Source organism: Piliocolobus tephrosceles, chromosome 7 (assembly GCF_002776525.5).
Source record: "Piliocolobus tephrosceles isolate RC106 chromosome 7, ASM277652v3, whole genome shotgun sequence".
Taxonomy (NCBI): Eukaryota; Metazoa; Chordata; class Mammalia; order Primates; family Cercopithecidae; genus Piliocolobus; species Piliocolobus tephrosceles.
In genome coordinates, this window is record NC_045440.1 from 147,604,192 (window position 1) to 147,629,713 (window position 25,522).

The following is a 25,522-nucleotide window of genomic DNA, read 5'->3' on the forward strand; positions in this document are numbered from 1 at the left end:
CCTCTCAGCAGCAATGTGAGTCAGCGCACACAGAGCATCAGAACTAGGGAAGCTCCTGCCTTGGGGTCTGTCATGTGGACCCGGTTGGTGCCCTCGTGGCTGAGCTGTCTCCAGCCCCTCTGGAGGTGGAGCTGATGCCACGTGGCCCGTAGCCCCCACCTATCACATGAGACCATCTGGTGTGGCCCAAGACCCCAGGTGGACAAGAACATTCTTACCAGGCCAGATATTTGGGGCTTCGTGATGACCTCCCAGGACCCCAGGGCAGAGGCCAGGCCTGTCTTTGGGTGGGTGGATCTTTGCGAAAGTTAGGACCGCACTCAGATTACCCAGGGGCTGCTGTCTTGGGTAGGACCTGCTTGCTACCAGGGGAGCAGAGACCCCCAGCCCTCTGGGGGCTGCTCCAGCCTTTGTGCTGGGCCTCCTCTTGGGGTCCTTCTGTGAGACTCTTGTGTTTCCCCAGAAGCTACTGAAACGGACCCCATGCCACATCTGTGTGCGGTGCCCCTTATGTGTCCACATACTCCCCAACGTTCAGAGCTCTTCCCAACATGCCCCTGACAGGGTTTTTAGTCCTTTTGGACGCCTGCAATGCCAGGTGGTTAAACACACACAGTCTGGGCAGTCTGGGACCAACCGGCTCGCTCCTCCACACCCACCCTGTTCCCTGAGATAGCACAAGGAGGAAGTGCTCGGAGAAGCCTCCTCAAAGGCATGGCCGCGATGCTGGAGAAAAGGATCCCCAGGGAGGCAGCACGGGCAGAAGCCATGGCTCAGGGGAATGGCTGGTTTGGCCACATTGGCCTGGCTGTGCCTTCGAGTCACCAGGCATAGTTACTGGGTGAGGCCGGACATGCAGGCTCAACTCCTAGGATTGTTTGGGTGGTAACTGCAGATTCAGGGACTAGATTTATGGTGCACGCAGGAAACACGGGGATCCCACGAGAGAAGCTAGCTCAGAGGGACATCAGCCCCATCCCCTGAGGCCAGGGTGAGCCCCGGAGGGAGGGACGGGTGTATCTGGAGCCTGGGAAGGGCAGCCGCAGGTGCACAGGCGGCGGGGGTGGGGGCAGGGTGGCTTTGGGAGGAGCCCTCAGCAGAGGCGCTGTCAGAGTTGGGGTGCAGCTTGATGGAAGTGGATCGAGGAGGGAAGGTGAGAGAGATGCAGATGCTCCCATCTGGCAGCAGGGGAGGGAGGCAAGAGGAACGGGAGGAAAAGAATCCTTCCCTGTGGACCCGAGCACATCCGCAAGCTGGTGGGAAGGCTGCCTTCCGGGGACGAAGGGGCCTCCACGCAGCCCAGGGACAGAGAAAAAGGCAGACACAGGCGCAGGTGGGTACAGGGACGTCCAGCTACAGGTGTAGGAGCAGGCCCAGGTAGGTAGGTATAGATATGGGTGTGGGAGCAGGCTTAGGTGTGGATGCAGGTAAGTATGGGTCTGGGTGTGGGAGCAGGCTTAGGTGTGGGTGTGGATGCAGGCACAGGCGCAAGTGCGGGTGCAGGCATAGGTGTGGGTGTGGTGTGGGTGTTGGCCCAGGTGTGGATACAGGTAGGTACAGGTGTGAGTCCAGGTGCAGGCCGGTCAGGTACAGGTGTCAGTGTGGCTGCAGGTGCAGGCACGTGTGGGTGTGGGTGGGAGGAAGAGTGAGGTTCCTCTCTGCTGGCTGGACTGGCATGGCAGTCTCTGCATCCCCTTCCTGATCTCCCGTTTGTTCTGGGCAGGTGAAGCGGGCAGTGGTGCAGGTGATCAGTGCCATGGCCCACCACGGCTACCTGGAGCAGCCTGGAGGTGAGGTGATGATTGAGTACATCGTGCAGCAGTGCGCGCTGCCCCCTGAGCAGGAGGTAAGAGGCTGCCACCTTGCCTGCCTCCTAGGCCCATGCTGCCCCTGACCTGTGTTGGGCACTCTAGTCAGGAGCCACTGGCCCGGCAGAGGGTGGATGCGTGGGCTGCAGTCTGCGTGCAGAGGTGCCCTCTGCTGTCTTTTGTTTGTTAGTAGAGACAGGGTCTTGCTCTGTGGCCCAGGCGGGAGTACGTGGCTATTCTCAGGTGTGATCATAGCACGCTGCAGCCTGGAACTCCTGGGATCAAGATACCCTCCCGCCTCAGCCCCATGAGACTGCAGGCACACGCCACTGTGCCCGGCTCCCTCTGATTTCTGCGTTAGAGCCTCTGCACTGAGCCAGTCCTCTCGGCAGCTCCCAGGACTCAGAATGCAGAAGCAGGAAATAGAGAGTTTGTCCTATTCAGGGCTTTTCTATTTAAGAAGTTACTGTACAAATGCCAATGTCTTCTTGAAGGAGAACAAGGCAGAACGTGGCGAAATAACCCACAGATGGTCTAGACGGCCTCTGTCACCCTGCACTGCTGCCGGCTGGCTGCTGAGCACGTCGGCACTCAAGTCCCTGGCTCTGGGTCTGGTTCTTCAAGTTGGCAAAGCTGGTCTGTCCACAGAGGCCAGCTGAGAACAGAGATGCCACCCTCCTTGTGTTCTCGTGACCATCACTCTAGTATCTGCTGTGCCCCAAGTGGGATACGTGAATTTATCTGGAAACATCAGAGCTCAGGGAGCGTATGCTGTGATGTTGCCTCTAAGTGCATGGTCGTCAGCGAGGAAGCTGTGCACGTGTCTGTTCTGCAGGCCCCAGCAGGTGGGCCACCACCAGCCCAGCTGATTCTGACCTCAGCGTCTTCACAGCAGCTCATGGGTCGTCAGGCATGACCTGGAGAGCCAAGGCCTCTGTTTTAGTCTTTTAGTTCCCACGGTTTGGGAGTTGGAAGTTTCTTTGAATATTAGAAAACGTTATTAAGGTTTTCTAAAACCAAAAGAAAAACCATTTTGAATAGATGTAATCTCACAGACTCAAATATTTTTATCTATATAACAATAATAATTATTATTTTTGAGACTGGGTCTCGCTCTGCCACCCAGACTGGAGTGCCCTGGCGAGATCACAGTTCACTGCAGCCTTGAACTGGGCTGAAGCGATCCTCCTCCCTCAGCCTCCTGAGTAGCTGGGACTACAGGCTCAGGCCTCCACACCTGGCTAATTTATTTTTTGTAGAGATGGGATCACACTATGTTGCCCAGGTTGCTTTTGAACTCGTGAGCTCAAGCAGCCCTCCCACCTCGGCCTGAAAAAGTGCTAGAATGACAGGTGCGTGCCACCACACCCCAGCACTCGTATTTTAACCATAGCACCTTGCTGTTTCTGTGGAGCCTCTCAGTCTGCATTGCTTGATGTGTGGGGTTCAGTGTAACGACCTTTCTACTTTTGCATGTTTCAAATTATTTGTGATAAAATGTTCAAAAAGCAAAGCAGGACATGTTGCTCTGAGACAAGTGGGCCTTGGGGTGTTTGCCAGACACACTGCAGAGGGGGTGAGTGGCAGCGGCAGGCTCTGTGGTGCAGCCCAAGGGGTGGCCAAATGATTCTGGAGCAGTCAGGTGCAGGGCCACTGGGGGGAAGAAGACAAATCCAGGGAGTCTCGCCTGGATGTAGATTCCCCTTCAAGGTGTTTGGAGAAACATGAGTTAAAGATTAGAGTTAGTTATTATTTTGCCGTTTTATCTCTATTACCCCACCTAACTTTCTTTTTTTTACCATTTAAATTTTTTTTTTTTTTTTTAATTTTTTAGAGACAAAGCCTCACTCTGTTGCCAAGGCTAGAGTGCAGTGGCACCATAATGGCTCCTTGCAGGCTCAAACTCCTGGGCTCAAGTGATCTTCCTGCCTCAGCCTCCCAAGTAGGTGGGACCACAGGCATGCGCCAGCCACCATGGGTGGCACTTCTTGTGCCCATTTTCAAATTGGGTTGTTTTCTTATTATCAAATTTTGAGAGATCTTTCTATATTCTGGGCACAAGTCCTTTGTTGGATTTATGGCTTATAAATATTTTGTTTTCTTTTTTTTTTTTAAACTTTTAATACATACTGTTTTGTTCTTGAATAGAGACAGCCTATGTTCCCAGGCTGATCTCTGACTCTTGACCTGGAGTGATTCGCTTGCCTCAGCCTCCCAAAGTGCTGGGATTATAGGTATGGGCCACTGCGCCTGCCCATAAATATTGTCTTACAGGTCTGTTGCATTCTTGTCTTTTTGCTTTCTTAACCCTGTCTTTCAGAGAGCAGAAGTTTTAATTTTTTTGAATGGCCAGTTTACTTGAGATGGAGTCTCGCTCTGTTGCCCTGGCTGGAGTGCAGTGCCGGAATCTTGGCTCACTGCAACCTCCGCCTCCCAGGCTCAGGCGATTCTCCTGCCTCAGTCTCCCGAGTAGCTGGGATCACAGGCATGCACCACCACGCCTAGCTAATTTTTAATTTTTTTAATTTTTTTTAGTAGAGACAGAATTTTACCATGTTGGCCAGGCTGTTCTTGAACTCCTGACCTCAGGTGATCCACCTGCCCCGGCCTCCCAAAGTGCTGGGATTACAGGTGTGAGCCACTGTGCCTGGCCTAAAAGTTTTAAGTTTTAGGATTCACATATAGGCCTATGATTCATTTTTAGTTTTTTTTTTTTTTTTTCTTTTTTTTTTGAGATGGAGTCTCTTCCTATTGCCCAGGCTGGAGTGCAGTGGTGTGATCTCAGCTCACTGCAACCTCCACCTGTTGGGTTCAAGCAATTCTTGTGCCTCAGTCTCCCAAGTAGCTGGGACTACAGGCGTGCACCACCACACCAGGCTAATTTCTATATTTTTAGTAGAGACAGGGTTTCACCATGTTGGACAGGCTGGTCTCAAACTCCTGACCTCAGGTGATCCTCCCACCTTGGGCTCCCAAAGTGCTAGGATTACAGGTGTGAGCCACCGTGCCCAGCCTTTTGAGTTAATTTTTGTTAAAGTGAGGTGTGCTTGAGGCTCGTTTTTTTGCATGTGAATGTCCAGTTGTCCCAGCACCACGTGTTGAGAACACTCTTCTGTGTACATTGACAAATTGCCTTGCATCTTCGTCAAAAATCAGGCAACTGTATGGATTATCTCTAATGCTCCAGCTCCGCTCATCTGCAGAATCTGTCATCATCTGTCATCAGTACCACACTGTCTTTCCATGGCTTTAAGTTTTTGTTTTTTTGTTTGTTTGTTTGAGACAGAGTCTTGTTCTGTTGTTACTCAGGCTGGAGTAAAATGGTGCCATGCTGGCTCACTGCAGCCTCCACCTCCCAGTTCAAGCAATTCTCGTGCCTCAGCCTCCTGAGTAGCTGGGATTACAGGCGTGCACCACCACGCCCATCTAAGTTTTGTATTTTTAGTAGAGATGGAGTTTCACTGTGTTGTCCAGGCTGGTCTCGAACTCCTGGCCTCAAGTGATCCACCTGCCTTGGCCTCCCAAAGTGCTGGGATTACAGGTGTGAGCCACGGCCCCTGGATGCTTTACAATAAGTTCTGGAGTCAGGTAATGTAAGTTTTCCATCTTTGGTCTTTTTTGATCATGTTTTGGCTATTTTAGTTCCTCTGTTTTTCCCTGTAAATTTTAGAGTCATCTTGTTGATAATATTCAGTCTTCCAATCCATGAAAACAGTATATTTCTACATTTATTTGGGTCTCATTCGATTTTGTGCACCAGTATTTTGTAATTCTCAGCATGTAGCGTCTGTATATTCTGGTATTTTGTTAGATTTTAAAAGCTATTTTGTTTTTACTGCCATGGTAATGGTACAGTTTTGTTCATTTCAGTTTCTAACTGTTCATTGTTAGTGTATAGAATATACAATTGATTTTTAGACATTACCGTGTATCCTGTGGCTTTGTTTTTTTATAGATTCTTTGGGATTTTCTACATAGAGCATCATGTCTTCATATAGGCAGTTTTATTTGTAAATCTAGATGACCTTTTTTATTTTCTTGACTTACTGCATTGGTGAAGTCTCTAGTATGCTGCTGAATGAGCGGAAGTAGTGAGAGCAGCCACCCCTGCTTCGTTCCCATAAGGGGAACATACTGCCTTTTACTATTAAGAATGCTGGGGCCTGGGCACAGTGGCTCATGCCTGTAATCCCAGCACTTTGGGAGGCTGAGGCGGGCAGATCATTCAATCTCCTTAAGTTCAGGAATTCAAAACCAGCCTGGACAACCTGGCGAAACCCCATCTCTACAAAAAATACAAAAATTAGCTGGGTGTAGTGGTGCATACCTGTAGTCCCAGCTACTCTGGAGGCTGAGGCAGGAAGATCACTGGAGCCTGGGAGGCAGAGGTTGCAGTGAGCCAAGATCATGCCACTGTACTCCAGCCTGGATGACAGAGCGAGACCCTGTCACACACACAAAAAAAGTTGAATGCTGGGCCAGTGCAGTGGCTCACACCTGTAATCCCAGCACTTTGGGAGGTCAAGGCAGGAGGATCACTCGAGCCTGGGAGTTTGAGACCAGCCTGGGCAACATAGTGAGACCTTATCTCTATAAATAATAATAAAAAAAATTAGCTGGGCCTGATGGCTCACGCCTGAGGTCCCAGCCACTTGGGAGGCTGAGGTGGGAGGATCACTTGAGCCCAGGGAGTCGAGGTTGCAGTGAGCTGTGATCACACCACTGCACTCCAGCCTAGGTGACATAGTGACACCCTATCTGAAAAAAGAAAAGAGAATGTTGTTTGGGGAAGCACTTTAGGAGGCTGGGGCAGGAAAATCGCTTAAGGCCAGGAATTTGAGACCAGCCTGGACATTGTAACCAGACCTTGTCTCTACATAAAAATTTAAAAAATTAGCTGGGTATGGTGGCATGCGCCAGTGGTCCCAGCTACTCAAGAGGCTGAGGTGGGAGGACTGCTTGAGCCCAGGAGGCTGAAGCTGCAGTGAGCTGTGATCACACTATTATGCTCCAGCCCAGGCAACAGAACAAGAACCTCTCAAAAAAAAAAAAAAAAGAGTTATGTTTATACCATACTGTAGTATATTAAATGTGCAATAGCATTATGTCTAAAAAAACAATGTACATGCCTTAACTTACAAACACTTTATTGCTAAAAAAAAAAAATGGCTGAGGGTCATCTGAGCCATCAGCAAGTCATAATCTTCTTGCTGGTGGAGGGTCTCGCCTTGACAGTGACAGCCGCTGACTGATCAGGGCGGTGGTTGCTGAAGATTAGGGTGACTGTGACAATTTCTTTCTTTTTTTTTTTTGAGACGGAGAGTCTTGCTCTCTTGCTAGGCCGGAATGCAGTGGTGCGATCTCAACTCACAGCAACCTCCACGTCCCGGGTTCAAGCAATTTCCCTGCCTCAGCCTCCCAAGTAGTTGGGATTACAGGCACACGCCACCACACCCAGCTAATTGTATTTTAGTAGAGATGGGGTTTCACCATGTTATCCAAGATGGTCTCAATCTCCTGACCTCATGATCCACCTGCCTCAGCCTCCCAAAGTGCTGAGATTATAGGCATGAGCCACTGCACCTAGCCAACAATTTCTTAAAATAGGACGATGATGAAGTTTGCTGCATTGATGGAGTCTTCTGTTCACTAAACTTTTCTGTCTTATGCACCTGCTATTTGATAGCATTTTACCCACAGTAGATCTTTCAAAATGGGCGTCATTCCTCTCAAACCCAACCACTTCTTTATCAACTAAGTTTATGGAATATTCTGAATGCTTTGTTGTCGTTTCAGCAATGTTCACAGCATCTTCACCAGGAGCAGATTCAATCTCAAGAAACCACTTTCTTTGCCCATCCAAAAGAAACAACACCTCATCCATTCCAGTTTGATCATGAGATTGCAGCAATTCAGTTCCATCTTCCGACTCCACTTCCAATTCGAATTCTCTTGCTGTTTCCACCACATTTGCAGTGACTTCCTACACTGATGTCTTGACCCCCTCAAAGTTATCCATGAGGTTTGGAACCAACCTCTTCCAGACTCCTGTTCATGCTGATTTTGTTGACCTCTTCCCATGAATCACAAATGCTCTTAATGGTATCTACTGTGGTGAATCCTTCCCAGAAGCTTTTCAATTCTTGTTGCCCAGATCTGTGAGAGAAATCACTGTCTGTGGCAGCCATCAATCACCTTATGATGTTCTTTGTTTTGGAATAGGGTCTCACTCTGTGACCCAGGCTGGAGTTCAGTGGCTCAATCACAGCTCACTGCAGCCTCAACCTCCTGGACTCAGTCCTCCCACCTCACCCTCCTGAGTAGCTGGGGCTACAGGCACACACCAACACCAACACACCCAGCTAATTTTTGTTTTGTTTTGTCTTGTTTTTCTAAAGATAGGTTTCGCTGTGTTGCCCAGGTTAGTCTTAAATTCCCGAGCTCAAGCAATCTGCCCACCTGGGTGACAGAGCAAGACTCTGTCTTAAACAAAAAGAAAGAAAGAAATAATAAAATGCTCTTAAAATGTTCTCCATCCCAGCAATAAGGTTGTTTTGTTTTCTCTTAGCTTTTCCTTTGCATTCATTACAGCTCACTCCTGTAATCCCAGCACTTTGGGAAGCTGAGGCCAGCGGATCACTTGAGGTTAGGACTTCAAGACCAGCCTGGCCAACATGGTGAAATCCCGTCTCTACTGAAAATGCAAACATTAGCCAAGCGTGGTGGACCACACCTGTATTCCCAGCTACTCGGGAAGCTGAGGCAGGAGAATCACTTGAACCTGGGAGGCAGAGGCTACTGTGAGCTGAGATGGTGCCACTGCACTCCAGCCTGGGCGACAGAGCTAGACTCTGTCTCAAAAAAAAAAAAAATAATAATAATAATAATAATAATCTCTTTGCTAATCTCCTGGACAACTTGTTGCAGTTTCTCCATCAGCAGTTTCTGCTGCACCTTGGTATTTTTGTTATGGAGATGACTTCTTTCCTTAACCCTCAGGAACCAGCTTCTGCCAGCTTCCAGCTTTTCTCTTGCAGCTTTTCTTTTGCAGCTTCCTTACCGCTCTCAGCCTTCACGGAGTTGAAGAGAGTTGCTCTGGATGAAGCTTTGGCTTAAGGGAATGTTTGGCTGATCTGATTTTCTGTGCAGACCATTCAGACTTTCTCAATGCCAGCAATAAGGCTGTTTTGTTTTATCATTCGTGTGTTCACTGGAGTAACACTTAATTTCCTTCAAGAGCTTTTCCTTTGTATTCATGACATGACTGACTAGCACAAGAGGTCTGGCCTTTAGCCTGTTTCAGCTTTTGACATGCCTTCCTCACTAAGCTTAATCAATTCTGGCCTTTGATTTAAAGTGAGAGATGTGGGGCTCTTCCTCTCACATGAACACATAGAGGCGATTGTAGGGTTTTAATTGGACTAATTTCAACATTGTTGTGTTTCGGGGAGCAGGGAGACTCTAGCAGAGGGAGAGAGGTGGGGAGTGGCTGGTCAGTGGGTCAGGACACCCAGCATTCATTGATTAAGCTTGCAGTTTTATATATTGCGGTTCATAGCACCCCAAAACAATTATGATAGTAACATCAGAGATCTCTAATCACAAATCACCATCACAGATATAATATTAATGAAACAGTTTGAAATATTCCAAGAATTAGCAAAATGTGACACAGAGACACACACCAAGCACATGCTGTTGAAAAAGGCGCCATAGACTTGCTGGACACAGGGCTGCTCCAGACCTTCCACTTCGTTAAAAGGCAGCACCTGTGACGTCCAGTAAAGCAGAGCTCAGTGAAACAAGGTCATGCCCGAATGGGCTTGCTTGCTTGTTTTTATTGACACATAATAGATGTCCGTATACTTGGGGTACATATGATCATTTAATACATTCATATTATGTGTAAAGATCAAATCAGGGAAACTGGGATATCCACCACCTTGCATGTTGGTTTTTTCTTTATGCTAGAAGCATTCTAATTATTTCTTTCTAACGATTTGGAAATGTACAATAGATTATACTATAATCTATAATCTATAGTAGGGTAAACTATAGTCATCCTACTGATCTATAGGATTCTAGGTCTTTTTTCTGAATATATATTTGTACCCACTAATCAGCCCCTCTTCATACCCCACCTTCTACCCTCCCCGGCCTCTGGTAACCACCAGCCCACTTCCTGTCTGTCTCCATGAGAGCCACTGTTTTTGCTCCCGCCTATAGCAGGTTTTCATTGATGCCCTTTATCAGCTTGAAGAAACTCCTTTCTATTTCTAGTTTTCTGAGACTTTATTATGGATTTTATGGATTGATGTCAAAATTGAAACAGTTTTGTGCATCTGTTGGTGAAATTATGTATTTTTTCTTCTTTTGACTGTTAGTATGGTAGATTATATTGAGTGTTTCGTTTAATTTTTTTTTTTATGAGACAGGGTCTTGCTTTGTTACCCAGGTTGGAGTATAGTGATGCAATCATGGCTTACTGCAGCCTCAACCTCCCAGGCTCAAGCATCCTCCTGCCTCAGTCCCCCAAATAGCTGGGACCACAGGTGGGCACCACCACACCTGGCTAATTTCAAGTTGTGTTGTTGTAGGGATGGGGTCTCTCTGTGTTGCCCAGGCCAGTCTAGAACTTCTGGGCTCAAGCAATCTTTCTGCCTTGGCCTCCCAAAGGGCTGGGATTATAGGCAAGAGCCACAGCACCTGGCCATGATTGCTTTTTTAGCAAACCATTTTTATTATGGTAAAATAACATAAACTTGACTGTCTCAACCCATTTTAAGTGCACACTTCAGCGACATTGAGCACATTCGCATTGTTGTGCAGCCATCACCATCTTCCAGCTCCAGAGCTCGTCCATGTTCCCAAACAGAAACTGTCCCCATTAAATGCTAACTCCCATTCCCTCCTGCTCAGCTCCTGCACCCCACCATTTACCTTTATGAATTTCACCACTCAAGGTACTTCGTGTAAGTGGACGCAAACAGCATTTGTCCTTTTGTGTCTGGCTTCTCCCACGCGGCATAAGGACCTAAATGTTCTCCCATGGTGTAGCCCTGCCAGAATTTCCCTCCTTCAGGGCTCAACAGTCTGTGTGTGGAGACGGCGTAGTGCTTACCCTTTCGTCCCTTCCTGGACACTTGGGGTGCTGCCACCTTCTGGCTCCTGTGAATAATGCTGCTGTGAACATTGTTGCTTTGTAGAAAATTCTGAAATTGGGAAGTACAAGTTCTTTAACTTTGTTCTTTTTCAAGATCATTTTGGCTATTTTGGGTCCCTTGAATTCCCGTGTGAATTTGTTTTAGGATCAACTTGTCAATTCTTGCACAGCAGTCACCCGGAATTTTTACAGGGATGGCACTGAATCTGTATATCTGTTTGGGGAGTAGTTCCATCTTAACAATATCAAAATCTTTGTATCTCTGAACATGAGAGGTATTTCTATATTTTTAGGTCTTTATTTTAATGTTTTGTAGTTTTCAGAGTATAAGTTTTGCACTTCTTTTGTTAGATTTATTCATAAATATTTTATTCTTTTTGATGCTATTGTAAATGGAATTCTTTTCTTTTCTTTTCTTTTCTTTTTAGATAGAGTCTTGCTCTGTCTCCCAGGCTGGAGTGCAGTGGCACAATCTCGGCTCATTGCAATCTCCACTTCCCAAGTTCAAGCAATTCTCCTGTCTTAGCCTCCTGAGTAGCTGAGATTACAGGCGCCCACCACCATGCCTGGCTAATTTTGGGGGTTTTTTTGTTTGTTTGTTCTTTTTTTGGTAGAGATGGGGTTTCACCATGTTGACCAGGCTGGTCTTGAACTCCTGACCTCAAGCCATCTACCCGCCTTGGCCTCCTTAAGTGCTGGGACCACAGATGTGAGCCACTGCACCCGGTCTGAATTATTTTCTTAATTTCATTTTCAGTTTATTCTTTGCTACTGTATAGAAATACAATTATTCTTTCTTTCTTTTTTTTTTTTTTTTTTTTTGAGACAGAGTTTCACTTTGTTGCCCAGGCTGGAGTGCAATGGCACAGTCTCAGCTCCCTGTGACCTCTGCCTCCCGGGTTCAAGCAGTTCTCATGCCTCAGCCTCCTGTGTCGCTGGGATTATAGGCGCCCGCCACCATGCCCAGCTGATTTGTTTTTGTATTTTAGTAGAGACAGGGTTTCACCATGTTGGCCAGGCTGGTCTCGAACTCGTGAGCTCAGGCAATCTGCCCATCTCGGCCTCCCAAAGTGCTAGGATTACAGGCATGAGCCACTGTGCCCGGCCTACAATGATCCTTTCATGTTGATCTTGTATACTGTATCCTTGTTGAACTTGCTTATTAGTTATAATAGTTTTTATTGGATTTCTTAGGATTTTCTGTAAGGATTATGTCATCTACAACTATAGTTTTACTTCTTTTTTTCAACCTGGATGCCTTTTAATTTTCTTGCTTAACTGCCCCAGCTAGAACGTCCAATACTGTTGAATAAAATTGGTGCAAGCAGGCACCCTTGTCTTGTTCCTTCTCTTTGTGTAGAAGCATTTAGGCCGGCACCATCAGGTATGATTCCTGCTGTGGGCCTTCATCAGGTCATGGATACCACTTTCTAGTCCTGCTTTGCTGAATGTTTTTACCATGAAGAAGTACTAGATTTGATGTGCTTTTTACTGTGTCTAAAATGAGCTTGTCATTTTTGTTTCTTTATTTTAGTGATATGGTATATTTCATTAGGTGATTTTCAGATGTTAAACTCGCATTCTTGGTCATGGTATACAATCATTTTTATACATTGTTGTCTTCAGTTTGCTGGTATTTTGTTGAGGATTTTCATGTCTATGTTTATAAGAGATCATGGTGTATGCTTTTCTTATACATTTGTATGATATTTGTGTAATTTGTACACACACAGGTATATACATGCACAATTTTTTTCCAACTCATTTGAGAGAAAATTTGAGACATTATGTCCCTTTATCACTGACCACTGAATGCCTTGTTTGTTTCCTAAGAATAAGGACCTTGTTCTGCACAACCATAGTCCAGATGTTGCAATCAGGAAATTCAACATGGAGGCCATAATGTCACCTGATCCATGCACTTCCTCGGTCATCCCAGTTCTGTCCCCTTTAGCTGCTTTCTGGCACAGGGTACAGCCCAGACACATACAGTGTGTGACTGCAGTGCCCTGTTAGCCTCCTGCCCTTGTGTTTGTTGACCTGGATGCTTTCAAAGAATCAAGACCAGTTATTTTGTTGAATAGCTCAGGTATGATGGTGTTTCCTCGTGATTTAACCCAGGTGATGCAGTTTTGGGAGGAATCTCGTGGAGTTTGGTGTGTCCCCACCAATGTGTCATATCGGGGGTCCTCGTGTTGGTTTGTTTCAGTGTTGATCTTGTTAGTTCTGCTCACTTGTCTGTGCTCGGTTTCTGCACTGGGAAGTTGCTATTTCTGCCTTGTAATAAATAAGTAGTTTGTAGGGAGATCTTTGGGATTAAGTAAACATCTTCTTGTGATTAATCAGCATCAGACCCGGTGCCGTGGTTCACGCCTGTAATCCCAGCACTTTGGGAGGCTGAGGCGGGTGGATCACTTGAGGTCAGGTGTTCAAGACCAGCCTGGCCAACATGGTGAAACCCCATCTCTACTAAAAATACCAAAAAACTAGCCGGATATGGTGGCGGGCACCTGTAATCCCAGCTACTCAGGAGGCTGAAGCAGGAGAATTGCTTGAACCCGGGAGGCGGAGGTTGCAGTGAGCCAAGATCACCCCAGTGCACTCCAGCCTGGGCGACAGAGCGAGACTCCATCTCAAAATAAATGAATGAATAAATAAATGCTTAGTCAACATCAATTGTTTTTATCATCCGTGGATGGTTTTCTAACTCCAGTGATACTGCTGTACTTGATTCTTTGGCCTCTGTTGTGACAAAGCCTCTCCTATTCTTATGTGCATGCATCTCTCTCCGTGTGGACTAGTGGTTTGCTGTTTGACGCAGGGGTCCATGCGCAGTCCCTGTTGCTGGCCTTAGTGTTCAAACTGTCCCACACTTGTTCAGTAGCACCCCTTGGAGCACACAGGCCCCTGTCCTGAGGCCCCACTGCCCTTTCTGGCACAGGATGGCGTCCCAACTCACCTGGGGCTGCCCACGCCTCCGCTCTGCAGTCCCTTCCATGAACCACTGGTCTCTTGTTTCTGGGAAGCTCGCTCCTTTATTTCTTGAGTATTTCTTGCCCCTGTTTTTGTGTCTCACTGACTCTGGTGTATCCGTTATCCAAAGGCTAGCACTACTGTCTTCACCTCTTTCAGCTTTTTCTTTTTCCATTCTTTTTAAATTTCTTCTTCCTTGAAGCCTTCGGCAGCCTGTTCTTCCAAGTCAGTAATTTCTTCCTCAGTGAATCGTTACATTATTTTTTTCCTGAATTGAATTCTTTATTTCACGGTTATACTTTTTCACACCCTGTCTCTGGGATTTTCCTTGTTCTTGTCTCCTCACTTCCCCGTCGTCGTGCTCTGGGGGCATTGTTTCACGTAAGCATTGCCCCGGTCTATGTCCTCAGGTTCGTGTTTCTGGTGGAGTTGCAGTATGTCCTCAATGTTCGTTACTGGGTATTTTGCCATTTCTATTTGGTTTCTTTGTTAACCCAAATGATTCTTTTATGATCTTTAAAATCTCCAGGTCGATAGGTTTTCATGGTTGTTGTGGATTTATTGTTATATTGAATCTGGCCGGGTTGATTTCTGCTTTTAAGTGTTGGTTGCAGTATTATTTTTGGCCTAATGGTCAGGATTTCAAAGTGGTTTGTGCATGTTTGGTATAAAGTTCTATCTGTATTTTTAGAGCCTACTGTAAAAATGGAAGTTCAAGGCCTAAATATCACTATATTTTTTTTTTCTGTGTGACTTTTGGCTTCTGAAAGAGAGGGATTAGAAGTCCCTGCACTGTTGCCATGATGTCGCTTTGTCATTGAGCTTTTACTCTTTGGTATTTCAAAACCTGGATGGAACGTGTGGGAAACAGAAGTCGTCTTCTTGCAGGGACGCCTGCCGGGGAGCTGAGCATACAGAGAGGACGGCAGGCATCCAGCCCACTGTGGCTGCCGAGGCTGGGTGGTGTCTTGGTGGGAACCAGGTTTTCTGACATGGTTTATGTTCCCACAGAGGCTATCCCTTTCCTCCCCTGCAGGCATTGCAACGTCATGAGCAGTTATTTTTTAATGGAGTCAGTAGCTTAGCAAATGCTCAAGGTTTTGTTTGTTTTGGAGATGAGAACCGAGGCAGGTGAGCCTGCTTTTCTTGGGTGATCTTAGCGGAGAGTGCCTTTGCTGTCTGTGGCAGGTCGTGCACAGGTCTGTGTCCCGCAGCGAGGCCCGGGGTCTGCCCTGCTTCCGGGCAGGCTGTGTCCTCAGGCCCAGAACCACGGCCGCCCACGCACACCTTTGCCTTTTGCCTTCCTCCAGCCTGAGAAGCCAGGCCCCAGCAGCAAGGACCCCAAGGCCGACAGTGTGCAGGCCGTCAGCGTGCGCACCCTCTACCTGGTCAGCACCACCGTGGACAGGATGAGTCACGTGAGTGCACGGCACCCGTCCCTGCCTGGCGACAACAGAGCTCTCCAGGGCGGTGGCCCAGGGTGCTCAGGCCCAGCAGAGTCTGTCTCCACCTCGGAGCTCTGGCAGGGCCCTGTATGCATGGGACCTCCCTCTGGGTAGATGCAGACCAGGCCCTCTACTCCCCCAGGTCCTCTGGCCGTACCTGCTCCAATTCCTCACTCCTGTGCGCTTCACCAGGGCCCTGACTCCGCTCTGCAGGAGCCTCGTGCATCTGGCGCAGAAGAGGCAGGAGGCTGGGGCGGACGCCTTCCTCATCCAGTATGACGCCCATGGTGCGCGCCGCGCCGTACACCCCCTCCCCGCTCCTGTCCCCACTTCCCCATCCTCCAGTTCCTGACCCCCACCCCAGGGCTACAGGCAGCCTCCACTGACTATTTCCACCTCTCATCTCCAGCGAGCCTCCCGTCTCCCTATGCTGTAACCGCAAGACTGTTGGTGAGCCTTGCCCTTTCACAGCGTGCCCAGGTGCCCCACTCTGTGTCCCTGTGCTCCACCCAGGCTTGGAAGGGGTTACCTTCTCAGTGGGCAGCTGCAGTCAGGGCTCAGGCGTGGTTTTTCTCTATGTGGGTGGCCCAGCTTCAGGAAGAGCCAGGCCCCCCGTCGGGTGCTGTGGCCCTGCAGGTGCAGTTTGTGGGCACGGCCAGTGCTCCCTGCTCAGACCCGGCTCCACGCTGCCTCTCTTCAGGTTGTGTCTTCCAGCCCCTACCTGGGGGACGGACGTGGGGTGGCGGCGCTGCGTCTCCTCAGTGTTCTGCACCCTAACATTCACCCTTTGCTGGGTCAGCATTGGGAGACGACTGTCCCGCTGCTGCTGGGGTACCTGGATGGTGAGCCCAGGGTCCGGATGGGGTGCATAGCCCTGTGGGGAGGGCAGGTCTCAGGGTAGGGAGATGCTAGCTCTGACCCCACCTTTGCCAGGTGGCACTAGGGTGGCCAGTGGGGACTAGGGTTGTGTAATTGGAAAAAGCAGTCTCCCCTGTGGTCCAAGAAAGGCCCCAGTTGACCTGGGACTTGAAAAGCACTCCCGCAGGGTGCTTCCTGGGAGCAGGTGGGGGGCAGTGGGGCGGTGAGGCCTGTCTGTGCTGAGCATCCCCAGCTCCAGGGCAGGCGCTGGGCTCTGAACCCCACTGGCCTGCGCGGCTGTCATTTCAGAGCACACGGAAGAGACCCTGCCACAGGAGGAGTGGGAGGACAAGCTGCTGGTGGTGAGCGCTGCGGGTGGTCAGGGCAGGACCCATCCTGGGCCTGAAGGTGTTGTCTGGCCGGGGGGTGCTGGGGTGGCAGAGGCTGGGCCGCCTGCCTCAGCCTCACCTCATGGTGTGGTTGGGGAGCCAAGGAGCAGGCAGCGTCAAGGCTGAAGACCCCCACAGCCTTCCTGTGACATGGCACCGGCCTCTAGCAGCCGCAGCCTCAAGCGCGGGGTCCTCTCGCCCTGCCTGGTGAGCCAGCTGCGGCATGGCTGTCCCCTGAGGGTTGGCTCTGCCTCCCCCGGCCTCTGCTGGAAGGCGGCCTGCAGCCCCTGCAGCCACAGCATATGGGGATGTGCCCAGCCTCCAGCCAGCCCTGTGAGGGGTCGGGCTCCCGGCCTCTCAGTGGTGTCTTGGCCTGCAGTTCCTGCGAGACACCCTGGCCATCGTTTCTGACAACACGTGGATCTGCCAGCTGAGCCTGGAGCTGTGCAGGCAGCTGCCCTGCTATGATGAGGCACCCCAGGAGAAGGTGGGGCACCTGCTGGCGTTCTCGGTGTGGTACTTGGGCTCTGAGTTCCTGGGTCTCGTGTCTGTCACTTGCTGTCTGGGCCCTGTCTCCCGTGGCCCTGGTGGCCTGGCAGAGCCTCCCCGTGGTGGCTGAGGGCCAGGAGGTGCGAGAGCCCACCGGCCCCACCTCTTATTCCTCAGATGTTGTCCTGGACTCACCCTGCAGTTCTCATCAGCTTGTGGGCAGGAGGTGCACCCCAGGGGCAGCCCCGTGGCAGCGCTGGGTCTCCCTGTACTCAGGAGTCAGGCATAGCCATGTTCTCGTTCTCTGGTTTTGTTTCAGAACTTCCTGTACAAATGCATAGGAACCACCCTGGGTGCTGCTTCAAGTAAGGAGGTGGTGAGGAAGCACCTTCAAGAGCTGCTGGAAACAGCCAGATACCAGGAGGAGGCAGAACGTGAGGTGGGGCCACTCTCCCTGCAGAAGGTCGGCGGGAGGTCGACCTAGGGCTGGAGGTCGGCGGCCACCTGCTGTTCTCTGAGGCAGCCGGCCAGGCTGCATGCCTGCGTGTGCATGTGTGCGTACACGTGTGGTGTGCATATATGCACAGAGGGTGTCTGCGCGATCTGTTGATGTGTATACAAGTGTGCGCATGTGTGTACATGTGGGTGTGCCCGTGTCCATGCGTGACTGTGTGCGTGCGTGTGTGGCAGCGTGTGCCCTCCCCTGCCTGGGGTAAGTGTCTTGCCCCCCAGGGCCTCGCCTGCTGCTTCGGGATCTGTGCCATCTCCCACCTCGAGGACACGCTGGCCCAGCTGGAGGACTTCGTGAGGTCAGAGGTCTTCAGAAAATCCATCGGCATTCTCAACATTTTTAAGGTTAGGCTGACGCCGTGCAGGGCTGGGGACAGCTGTCTATCCACAAGTTTGAGGCTCGGGGGTGCCCTGCAGGCTGGAGTGGGGCAGGAAGCTGGTTGCGTCCCTGGAGCAATTTTTGCTCCTGCATTCCTTCCATGGGTGGGGCCTGTGTGTGGGCGTTCCCAGTGGGGAGGGACGCAGAGTGGCCTCCCCGAGGCAAACGTAGTAGCTGTGGCCAGGGCCGTGTCTCTGCCAGGCGTGGGTGATGAGAGGGGCTCTGCCCCCTGGTGGCCAGCAGATTCCGCGTTCTCGCCAAAGCCACCGGCTGTGCTGGCGGAGGCTGAGCCTGGTTTAAGGAAGGAGTGGGCCTCTACCGCAGGCCCCCATCCCGGCCGTGGTCCCTCTAGTTTCTTTCTCCCGTAACTGTCCCAGTTACAGCATCTCAGGGCGGGACCAAGCACGCAGGGCTTCCCAGCCCTTGCTGTGTGGATCAAGGCTGATCTGCAGTGCAGCAAGGATGGGGCCTCGAGCTCTTCTCGGCTGCCTCCTGCCTGACTCTCACACGTGGCCACGCTACCTTGACCCTCGGCCCTCTGCTACTCGGTACCCAGTGGGCCCATGCCCAGCTGGCTGCCTGTACTCCTGCCCCTTTCAAAGAGGCTCTCCCCCTCCCCAGATTCAGGCGGTGCCCTGCACGGCTGGGGCACACCTCTGCTGTCACTTGCTGGCTCTGGCCCTTCTTCTGGGAGGACTTCAGGAGTTTCTGAGGCCAAGGATTCCCGTCGGGGAGTGTAATTGTGTAACTGAAGTCCCGCTGTTTCCTCTGACCTCTCAGGATCGAAGCGAGAACGAGGTAGAGAAGGTGAAGAGTGCTCTGGTCCTGTGCTACGGGCACGTGGCAGCCCGGGCCCCGCAGGAGCTGGTGCTGGCCAAAGTGGAGTCAGACATCCTCCGGAACATCTGCCAGCACTTCAACACCAAGGTGGGCATCGCAGTGGGGCTGCCACGCCAGGGGAGCTGGGGCTGCCGGGGACTCACATCTTAATTCATTTCACTTTTTGTTGTTCAGGTTCTGGGAGTAAAGGTAGAAACCAAGGTACAGTGTGTAGGGATTAAGTGCTGGACTGGCTTCTCCCCTCTCAGCTCTCCTCTGGGCGGGTTGAGCTTCATGGGCAGAGGCCGGAGGGGGAGCTTGCTGGGGCTTCCTGATCTCAGTCCCCACGGGGCATTCGAGACCATCACCAGGGCTCCTGCCCTGGCCTGGGCCCTGGACGGCAGTGGGAAGAAGGGAGGCGTCTGTGCCTCCAAGGGGCCGGGTCGTGGGCTGTCGCCCCCCAGGGAGTTCAGCCAGCCCCACCCATCCCAGGACAGCTGGAACCTCCTCTGGCTCTGCTCCCCAGTGCTCGTGGGGGCTGTACCTCCCCTGGACCCCAGTGACCACCTAGGAGAGGGAACAAGGCCCAAAGCCAGTGGAAGTGGCAGTGGAGGCTCCACTGGCCCCCAAGGCCTCACCCCAGCCTCACTAACAAGTTTCCCTTCTGGCCTCCCTGGCACTAACCTGACAAGCCCCTCTCTCGGGACAGTCAGCCCTCCTTGAAGAACAGGCCCTCTGGTTCTCCTGCAGTGGCTGTGAGGGCAGGGCTGTTCTCAGAGGTTTTTTTCCCAGCCCTTTAGCGCTCCCCGGAGGACTCTCCTCCTGCTGTGGGGAGCCCTCTGGTCACACCACACAGCGTCTGCTCTGTGGCCTGTCTTCTCTGGAGTGTGACACGGGGGAATCCCTGGGTGGCCCCCCTGCTTCTTCCACACGGACTCTGATAAGCAAGAGAGCTGACTGGAGAGCTCCTGTGAGAGCAGAGTGCAGCACGTCTGGCTTCGGAGGAAAGAAACGGGGGTGTGTGTGGGTTCAGCCCTGGAGGGCGGGTGTGGGCGTCTCCTGGAGCCCCGTGTCCCTGCAGGACCCAGCCTTGAAGCTGTGCCTGGTCCAGAGTGTGTGCATGGTCAGCCGCGCCATCTGCAGCAGCACCCAGGCTGGCTCCTTCCACTTCACCCGGAAAGCAGAGCTGGTGGCACAGATGATGGTGAGCATGGCCGTGGCCTGGTGGGTCCTCAGGCAGGTTCCTGGGAGACTGAGGCCAGAGGTGGGGATTGGGGGCACCAAGGGTAATAACATGAAGACAGCCTGGGAACATGGGAGGGGCCATGTAGGGACAGATGGGGCTCTGCTCCTCGGGCCCCTCGTGTCACTTATGCTGGGGGACGGAGCTTGACCAGGGAGGAGGGCTGGGGTTTCCTCCAAGGGCTGAGTCATGCACCTGCCTCACCCAGGAGTTCATCAGGGCAGAGCCCCCGGACTCCCTGAGGACACCTATTCGGAAGAAAGCCATGCTCACCTGCACTTACTTGGTGTATCCTTTCCTGCCTCTGCACAGGTCCGTGCATCTGCATGTGTGTGTGTGTGTATGTGTGCGTGTGTGCCTGCATGTGTGCGTGCGCGTGTGCATGCACCTATGGGCGCGCGTGTGCGCGTCTATGTGCGTGTGTGCGTGCCTTGTGTGTGTGTGCGTGCTTACATGTGTGTGCGTGGGCTGCCGCCGTGGTCTGAAGCAGAGTAAACATGGCAGAGGCTGTGCTGCCCGCACAGGCCTGGGTTGCTGGGTGTCTGGGCCTCAGCCTCAGGGTCATTGTCTGGGGCCCTTAACTTGCCTCTCAGCTCTGTGGAGCCGGCGCTGGACGAGCAGGCCCAGGCGGATGTGATCCGTGGCTGCCTGCACAGCGTCATGGCCCTGCTGCCTGAGCCCAAGGAGGAGGACGGAGGCTGCCAGAAGGTATCCCCATGTTTCCCTTGCCTGTGTTCACACCCATGAGAGCGGCAGGAAGGCCGCTGTAGGCGGCAGGGTCACTGGTGGGGCCGCACGGCCCGGCTCTCCTTCCAGTCCCTGTACCTGGAGACACTGCACGCCCTTGAGGGTCTGCTGACGAGCCTCCTGCAGCGGAACATGACCCCCCAAGGCCTGCAGATCATGATTGAGGTGTGCGGGGGACTGTCATGGAGATGGGGTGGGGGCACAGAGGGCACTCCACCTGGCTGCTGGCCTCTCTCCACATGGGGGCGCCCTAGGGACAGTGTGGTGCTCTCTACAGTTGGGGGTGGTTTATGAACAGGCAGGTGCAGCCCCTCCCATCTGGGCCAGCAAGCAGATGGGGAGGCCCTGACCCAGGTGGGACCTCTGGAGCCTGTCCTCTCCCACCACTGCATGGCGCGGGGATGGAGGGGCCCACAGGTACCCATGGCTCCTGACTGGGGGCTGCGACCAGGGTGGCACTGCGGTGGGCGAGGGTAGGGCTGACCCCCGTGCTCAGTGTGTTTTTCTAGGACCAGGGCGGCCTCCACCGTGTCCTTCCACAGCCCCGGCTGGCCCCGGCTCCACTTGGGCTGGGTTGTGTCTGTGACCAGACTGGAGGACAGAGTGGCAGGGCCAGAGGAGCTATGGTGGCCTGAGGCTGGCACCACTCTGGGTCCCTGGCTTGGCCCCCTGTAGCCCGGGAAGGATGGCCTGGCAGGGACAGTGAGCTGGCCCACAATGCACAAGGCTCCTGCTCCCAGGGCTGCCCTCTGAGCAGTACCTGTGTGAAGCCTCCTCTTCCTCAGCACCTGAGCCCATGGATCAAGTCCCCAAGAGGTCACGAGCGGGCACGGGCCCTGGGCCTGAGCGCCCTCCTGCTGCGCCACTTCCTGGAGCAGCTGCGTGTCAGCGTGAGTACCTGGGTCCCCGGCCCGGATGCTGCTGCCTGTGGCACTCATGACCCGGAGTGTGAGGTGCCTTCCTGGCTTCTTCTGGCCGCCACCCCAGCTCAGGCCACAGTCCTCTTCCTTGAGACCTGGATTGAGGGCCTGTCAGGGCCAGGAGTTGTCAGGGATGGCTGCTCAGAGTAGAGTCCGTTGTCATCAGGGGCCCACCATTAGCCGGGAGGAGCGTGCACCTCTGGTCTCCGGGGCTTCACTGTTCAGCGCAGTGCTTGAATTGGTTGACAATATTTTTTTTTTATCATGTTCCACAAGCATCTATTTGTTTTAATGAAAACTTTTATCAGGAACAGATACTAGATTTTGCTAAATATCTTTTTGTCATCTATCAGGATTATTCTAGGCTTTCTTTTCTCTCTCTCTCTTTTTTACCCTGAGACAGGGTCTCACTCTGTTGCCCAGGCTGGAGGGCAGTGGTGCAAACACAGCTCACTGCAGCCTGGAAGTCCTGAACTCAAGTGATCGTCCCGCCTTGGCCTCCCGAGTAGCTGATACTACAGTGCATGCCACCACACCCAACTAATTTTCTTTTTTTTTGTAGAGGTGGGGTCTTGCTACATTGCCCAGGCTGGTCTTGAACTCTTGGGCTCAAGTGATCCTCCTGTCTCTGCCTCCCAAAGTGCTGGGATTACAGATGTTGGGGTTACAGACATGAGCCACTGCACCTGGCCTTTTGTTAATGCACCAAAACTAACTTTCTCCTTTTCTTTTCTTTTCTTTCCCTCCCTCCCTCCTTTCCTTCCTTTCCTTCCTTCCTTTCTTTTTTGAGACCGAGTCTCTTGCTCTCACCCAGGCTGGAGGGCAGTGGCACAATCTTGGCTCACAGCAACCTCCGCCGCCTGGATTTAAGCAATTATCCTGCTCCAGCCTCCCGAGTAGCTGGGATTACAGGCGCCCACCACCACTCCCAGCTAATTTGTGTATTTTTAGTAGAGACGGGGTTTCATCATGTTGGCCAGGCTGGTCTTGAACTCCTGACCTCAAGTGATCTGCCTGCCTCGGCCTCCCAAAATGCTGGGGTTATAGGCATGAGCGACCGCGCCCAGCTGAAACCAAAACTTTCATTCTTTATGTGGCCAAATCTTGTGTGTTCAGGGCTCTTCCCACCTCATGCTTTCATGGCCTGCTCATCACATAACCCTGGTCTGGCTGAAGCTTACCTTGGTGCATGGTGTGATGGATGCCTAGCCTGAGAACAATGGCTGGTCACCTGCAGTCTTTCTCTGACGTTCCAGCCTTTCCCCTCTGACTTGAAATTCTTTCTCATCAGTGGTGATTTTGGGGATGAGGAGTTTCAGCGGCACCCAAGCAGATACCAGGTTTCCATCTGATAGGAGATTCTGAGCCCAGGATCCTGTGCAAGGGCAGGGTGGGAGCACCTCCCAGGAAGGCCTCGCATGTAGGGGCTGAGAAGGGGGCCAGGTGGTGGGAGGGGGACAGGTGCATCTGCTGGAGAGGAGGTGTGGAAGTAGAAGGAAGGTGTTTGACTATAGGAGCATGGGAGGGGCAGGACTGAGGAGAGCAGAAAGGCTCTGGAAGGAAGGACCAGGACCAGTCGGGGTGTGAGGCAGTCTTGTACAGTCCTGCCCCTCACCCAAATTGGCAGAGCCCATGCACTCCTCCCATTTGGGGCCCCCTCCTCACCCCAGTTGTCCGTCTGCCTGCACATGCCTGTGTGCCCATGTCAGCATGACCTGGCCTTCCTTCTTGTAGGGGCCCAGCCTGGGAGCCTGTGTGGCCCTGGTGTAGATGAGGTGTGGTCGGAGCTGAGCTGAGCAGCACCCACGCCGCAGCGGGAGCGGAGGGAGGAACCCGCTGGGGGCTGTGTTGGTCGCAGTGAGGGCCCAGGGCTTCATGGACACCAGCAACACTCCTGGCCACACTCCAGCCCTCCTCTGGGTGCAGGTGGCATAGGTGGCATCCACTCATCCCCAGCATTCCAATAGCCCAGGCATCTCCTCCTCCAGGCCCTGGTGCCCTTCCACAACCTGGGCCTTCTCGTTGGCCTCTTCTCCCCACGGTGCGCGGACCTGTGGCCTGCCACCCGCCAGGAGGCCGTCGACTGCGTCTACTCCCTGCTCTACCTCCAGCTCGGCTATGAGGGTGAGCCCTCATCAGGAGTGTGGGGGCCGGTGGTCGTTCAGGGGTGCCGGGAGGGAGGGATGAGGTGCAGAGTCCAGGCTGCGGGACCGCCAGGGAGGGCCTGAGCCGGACTGCTCGTTCCTGCTGCCTCTCAGGCTTCTCCCGGGACTACCGCGATGACGTGGCGGAGCGGCTCCTCAGCCTCAAGGATGGCCTCGCGCACCCTGACCCCACCATTCTCTTCCACACCTGCCACAGCATAGGCCAGGTACCAGCTGGGAGCTCCGTGGCCGGAAGGCAGGCTGGCACTGTCTGGGGCTAACAGGGACTTCCGAGGCAGCACCTGGCCTCCCCTAGCCTCTAAGTGCCACCCATGGCCAGTGAGCACGGGGCAGGGCCTGAGTGTTTGCATTAGTTGCTGGCGCTGCCCTGCACTGGCCCCATCACCCACACCCGCCTACGCTAGGGCAGTGCAGTCCATACGAGAGGAAGGTGCTGTTTGTCTTGAGACCTGGCAGAGGCCGAGGAGGGAATGGGGTGCCATGAGGCCCAGCCGCCCTCTGCCTGCCATTGACACCCTGGCCTGCTCTCATGAAAATGCAGGTTTCTGGAACAGAATCTCCAGCGGCTGCCCTGTGTGGTGGTGTCCCCAAAGCCTACCCAAGAGCCACGTGGGGGGCTAGGGTCATCGCCTGCAGGGTGCAGCGGGCTCTAGCCCTCTTGCCAAGGGGCCAGGGGCAGGCCCTGCCTTTGGTTCCAGCTGGTCACGGTGCTTTGTCCACTGCCATCTGAAGGGAGGCTGATGGCCCTGGGCACTGCATCCCCCACCCCCCCGACCCATGCCTGCCAGGTCCACTCCGAGGCTCAGCATATTAGAATACAAACTTGAGTATTATTAAAGTATTGCATTTCAGGGGGGAAAAATAAGTCCCTCCAAGGGGATAAGAAAGCTGCCCCTCCCGCCGTGCTCTCATGGGGGTCGCCAACCTGGAACACTGCCTGTCTCCATTTGGTGCTTAGGAAAGGCCTTCCAGGTCCAGAGCCTGTGTCTCCTACAAAGGAGGGAGGGGTAGGTCACGAGGGCCCTTTCTGGTGCTGGGATCACAGGTGTGAGCCAAGGCCTGTCTGCCCTTGACCCCGTGTTTTAGAGAGCTCCAGGGCGACTGCACCACAGGGCTGCTCCCAGCCCACTTCACTAGGCAGAAGGAGCCCGAGGAGGGTGCTGTGACCTCAGCCCTGCAGCTGCCCAGGCACCACCTTCCAGGAGCCCGCCCAGCCTCCAGCAGGCCCTGGCAGGTTCTGGAGAAGGAGACCCCACCCCCGTGCAGCGAGCTCATTGAAGTCACAGGGCGGGGCGGCTGGGGCGGGGCAGCGAGAGGGGGCGTGGCCTCCCACCCTGACGCGAGTCCCTGAGACGCGATGCCCCGGAGAAGTGGCGTTGGGGGTGCCCCCCTTCCCTCCTTAACCTCAGGCATCGCTTTCCTCCTAGATTATTGCCAAGCGCCTCCCACCTGACCAGCTCATCAGCCTCTTGCTAACCATGTTTGAGGCCCTGGGAGACCCCGAAAAGAACTGCTCCCGAGCAGCTACCGTCATGATCAACTGCCTGCTGCAGGAGCGGGGTGGCGTGCTCCAGGAGAAGGTGGGAGGGGGCGGGGCGGCGGCTCCAGGAGAAG

The 25,522-nt window shown here is 52.9% G+C and overlaps 1 protein-coding gene across 6 annotated transcripts in view; it reads left to right on the forward strand.

The window, feature by feature from the left end:
- Positions 1-25,522, forward strand: part of MROH1 (maestro heat like repeat family member 1) — a 119,274-nt gene that overhangs the window by 74,870 nt on the left and 18,882 nt on the right. For 4 of the 6 annotated variants that reach the window (XR_003307382.1, XR_003307383.1, XM_026449740.2 and 1 more), the window contains exons 14-32: positions 1,724-1,846; positions 15,255-15,362; positions 15,532-15,676; positions 15,799-15,839; positions 16,090-16,231; positions 16,557-16,609; positions 17,016-17,123; positions 17,445-17,564; positions 17,858-17,980; positions 18,795-18,941; positions 19,029-19,055; positions 19,915-20,037; positions 20,285-20,364; positions 20,670-20,784; positions 20,893-20,988; positions 21,609-21,713; positions 23,732-23,867; positions 24,002-24,114; positions 25,336-25,488. Coding sequence is in view for 4 of the 6 variants with exons in the window: in XM_026449740.2 (XP_026305525.1) it covers positions 1,724-1,846; positions 15,255-15,362; positions 15,532-15,676; positions 15,799-15,839; positions 16,090-16,231; positions 16,557-16,609; positions 17,016-17,123; positions 17,445-17,564; positions 17,858-17,980; positions 18,795-18,941; positions 19,029-19,055; positions 19,915-20,037; positions 20,285-20,364; positions 20,670-20,784; positions 20,893-20,988; positions 21,609-21,713; positions 23,732-23,867; positions 24,002-24,114; positions 25,336-25,488 (2,058 nt within the window). In the remaining 2 variants the exon portion in view is untranslated. The remainder of the gene's footprint in view (positions 1-1,723; positions 1,847-15,254; positions 15,363-15,531; positions 15,677-15,798; positions 15,840-16,089; positions 16,232-16,556; positions 16,610-17,015; positions 17,124-17,444; positions 17,565-17,857; positions 17,981-18,794; positions 18,942-19,028; positions 19,056-19,914; positions 20,038-20,284; positions 20,365-20,669; positions 20,785-20,892; positions 20,989-21,608; positions 21,714-23,731; positions 23,868-24,001; positions 24,115-25,335; positions 25,489-25,522) is intronic. The other 2 variants (XM_026449741.2, XM_026449742.1) reach the window with 1 other exon arrangement.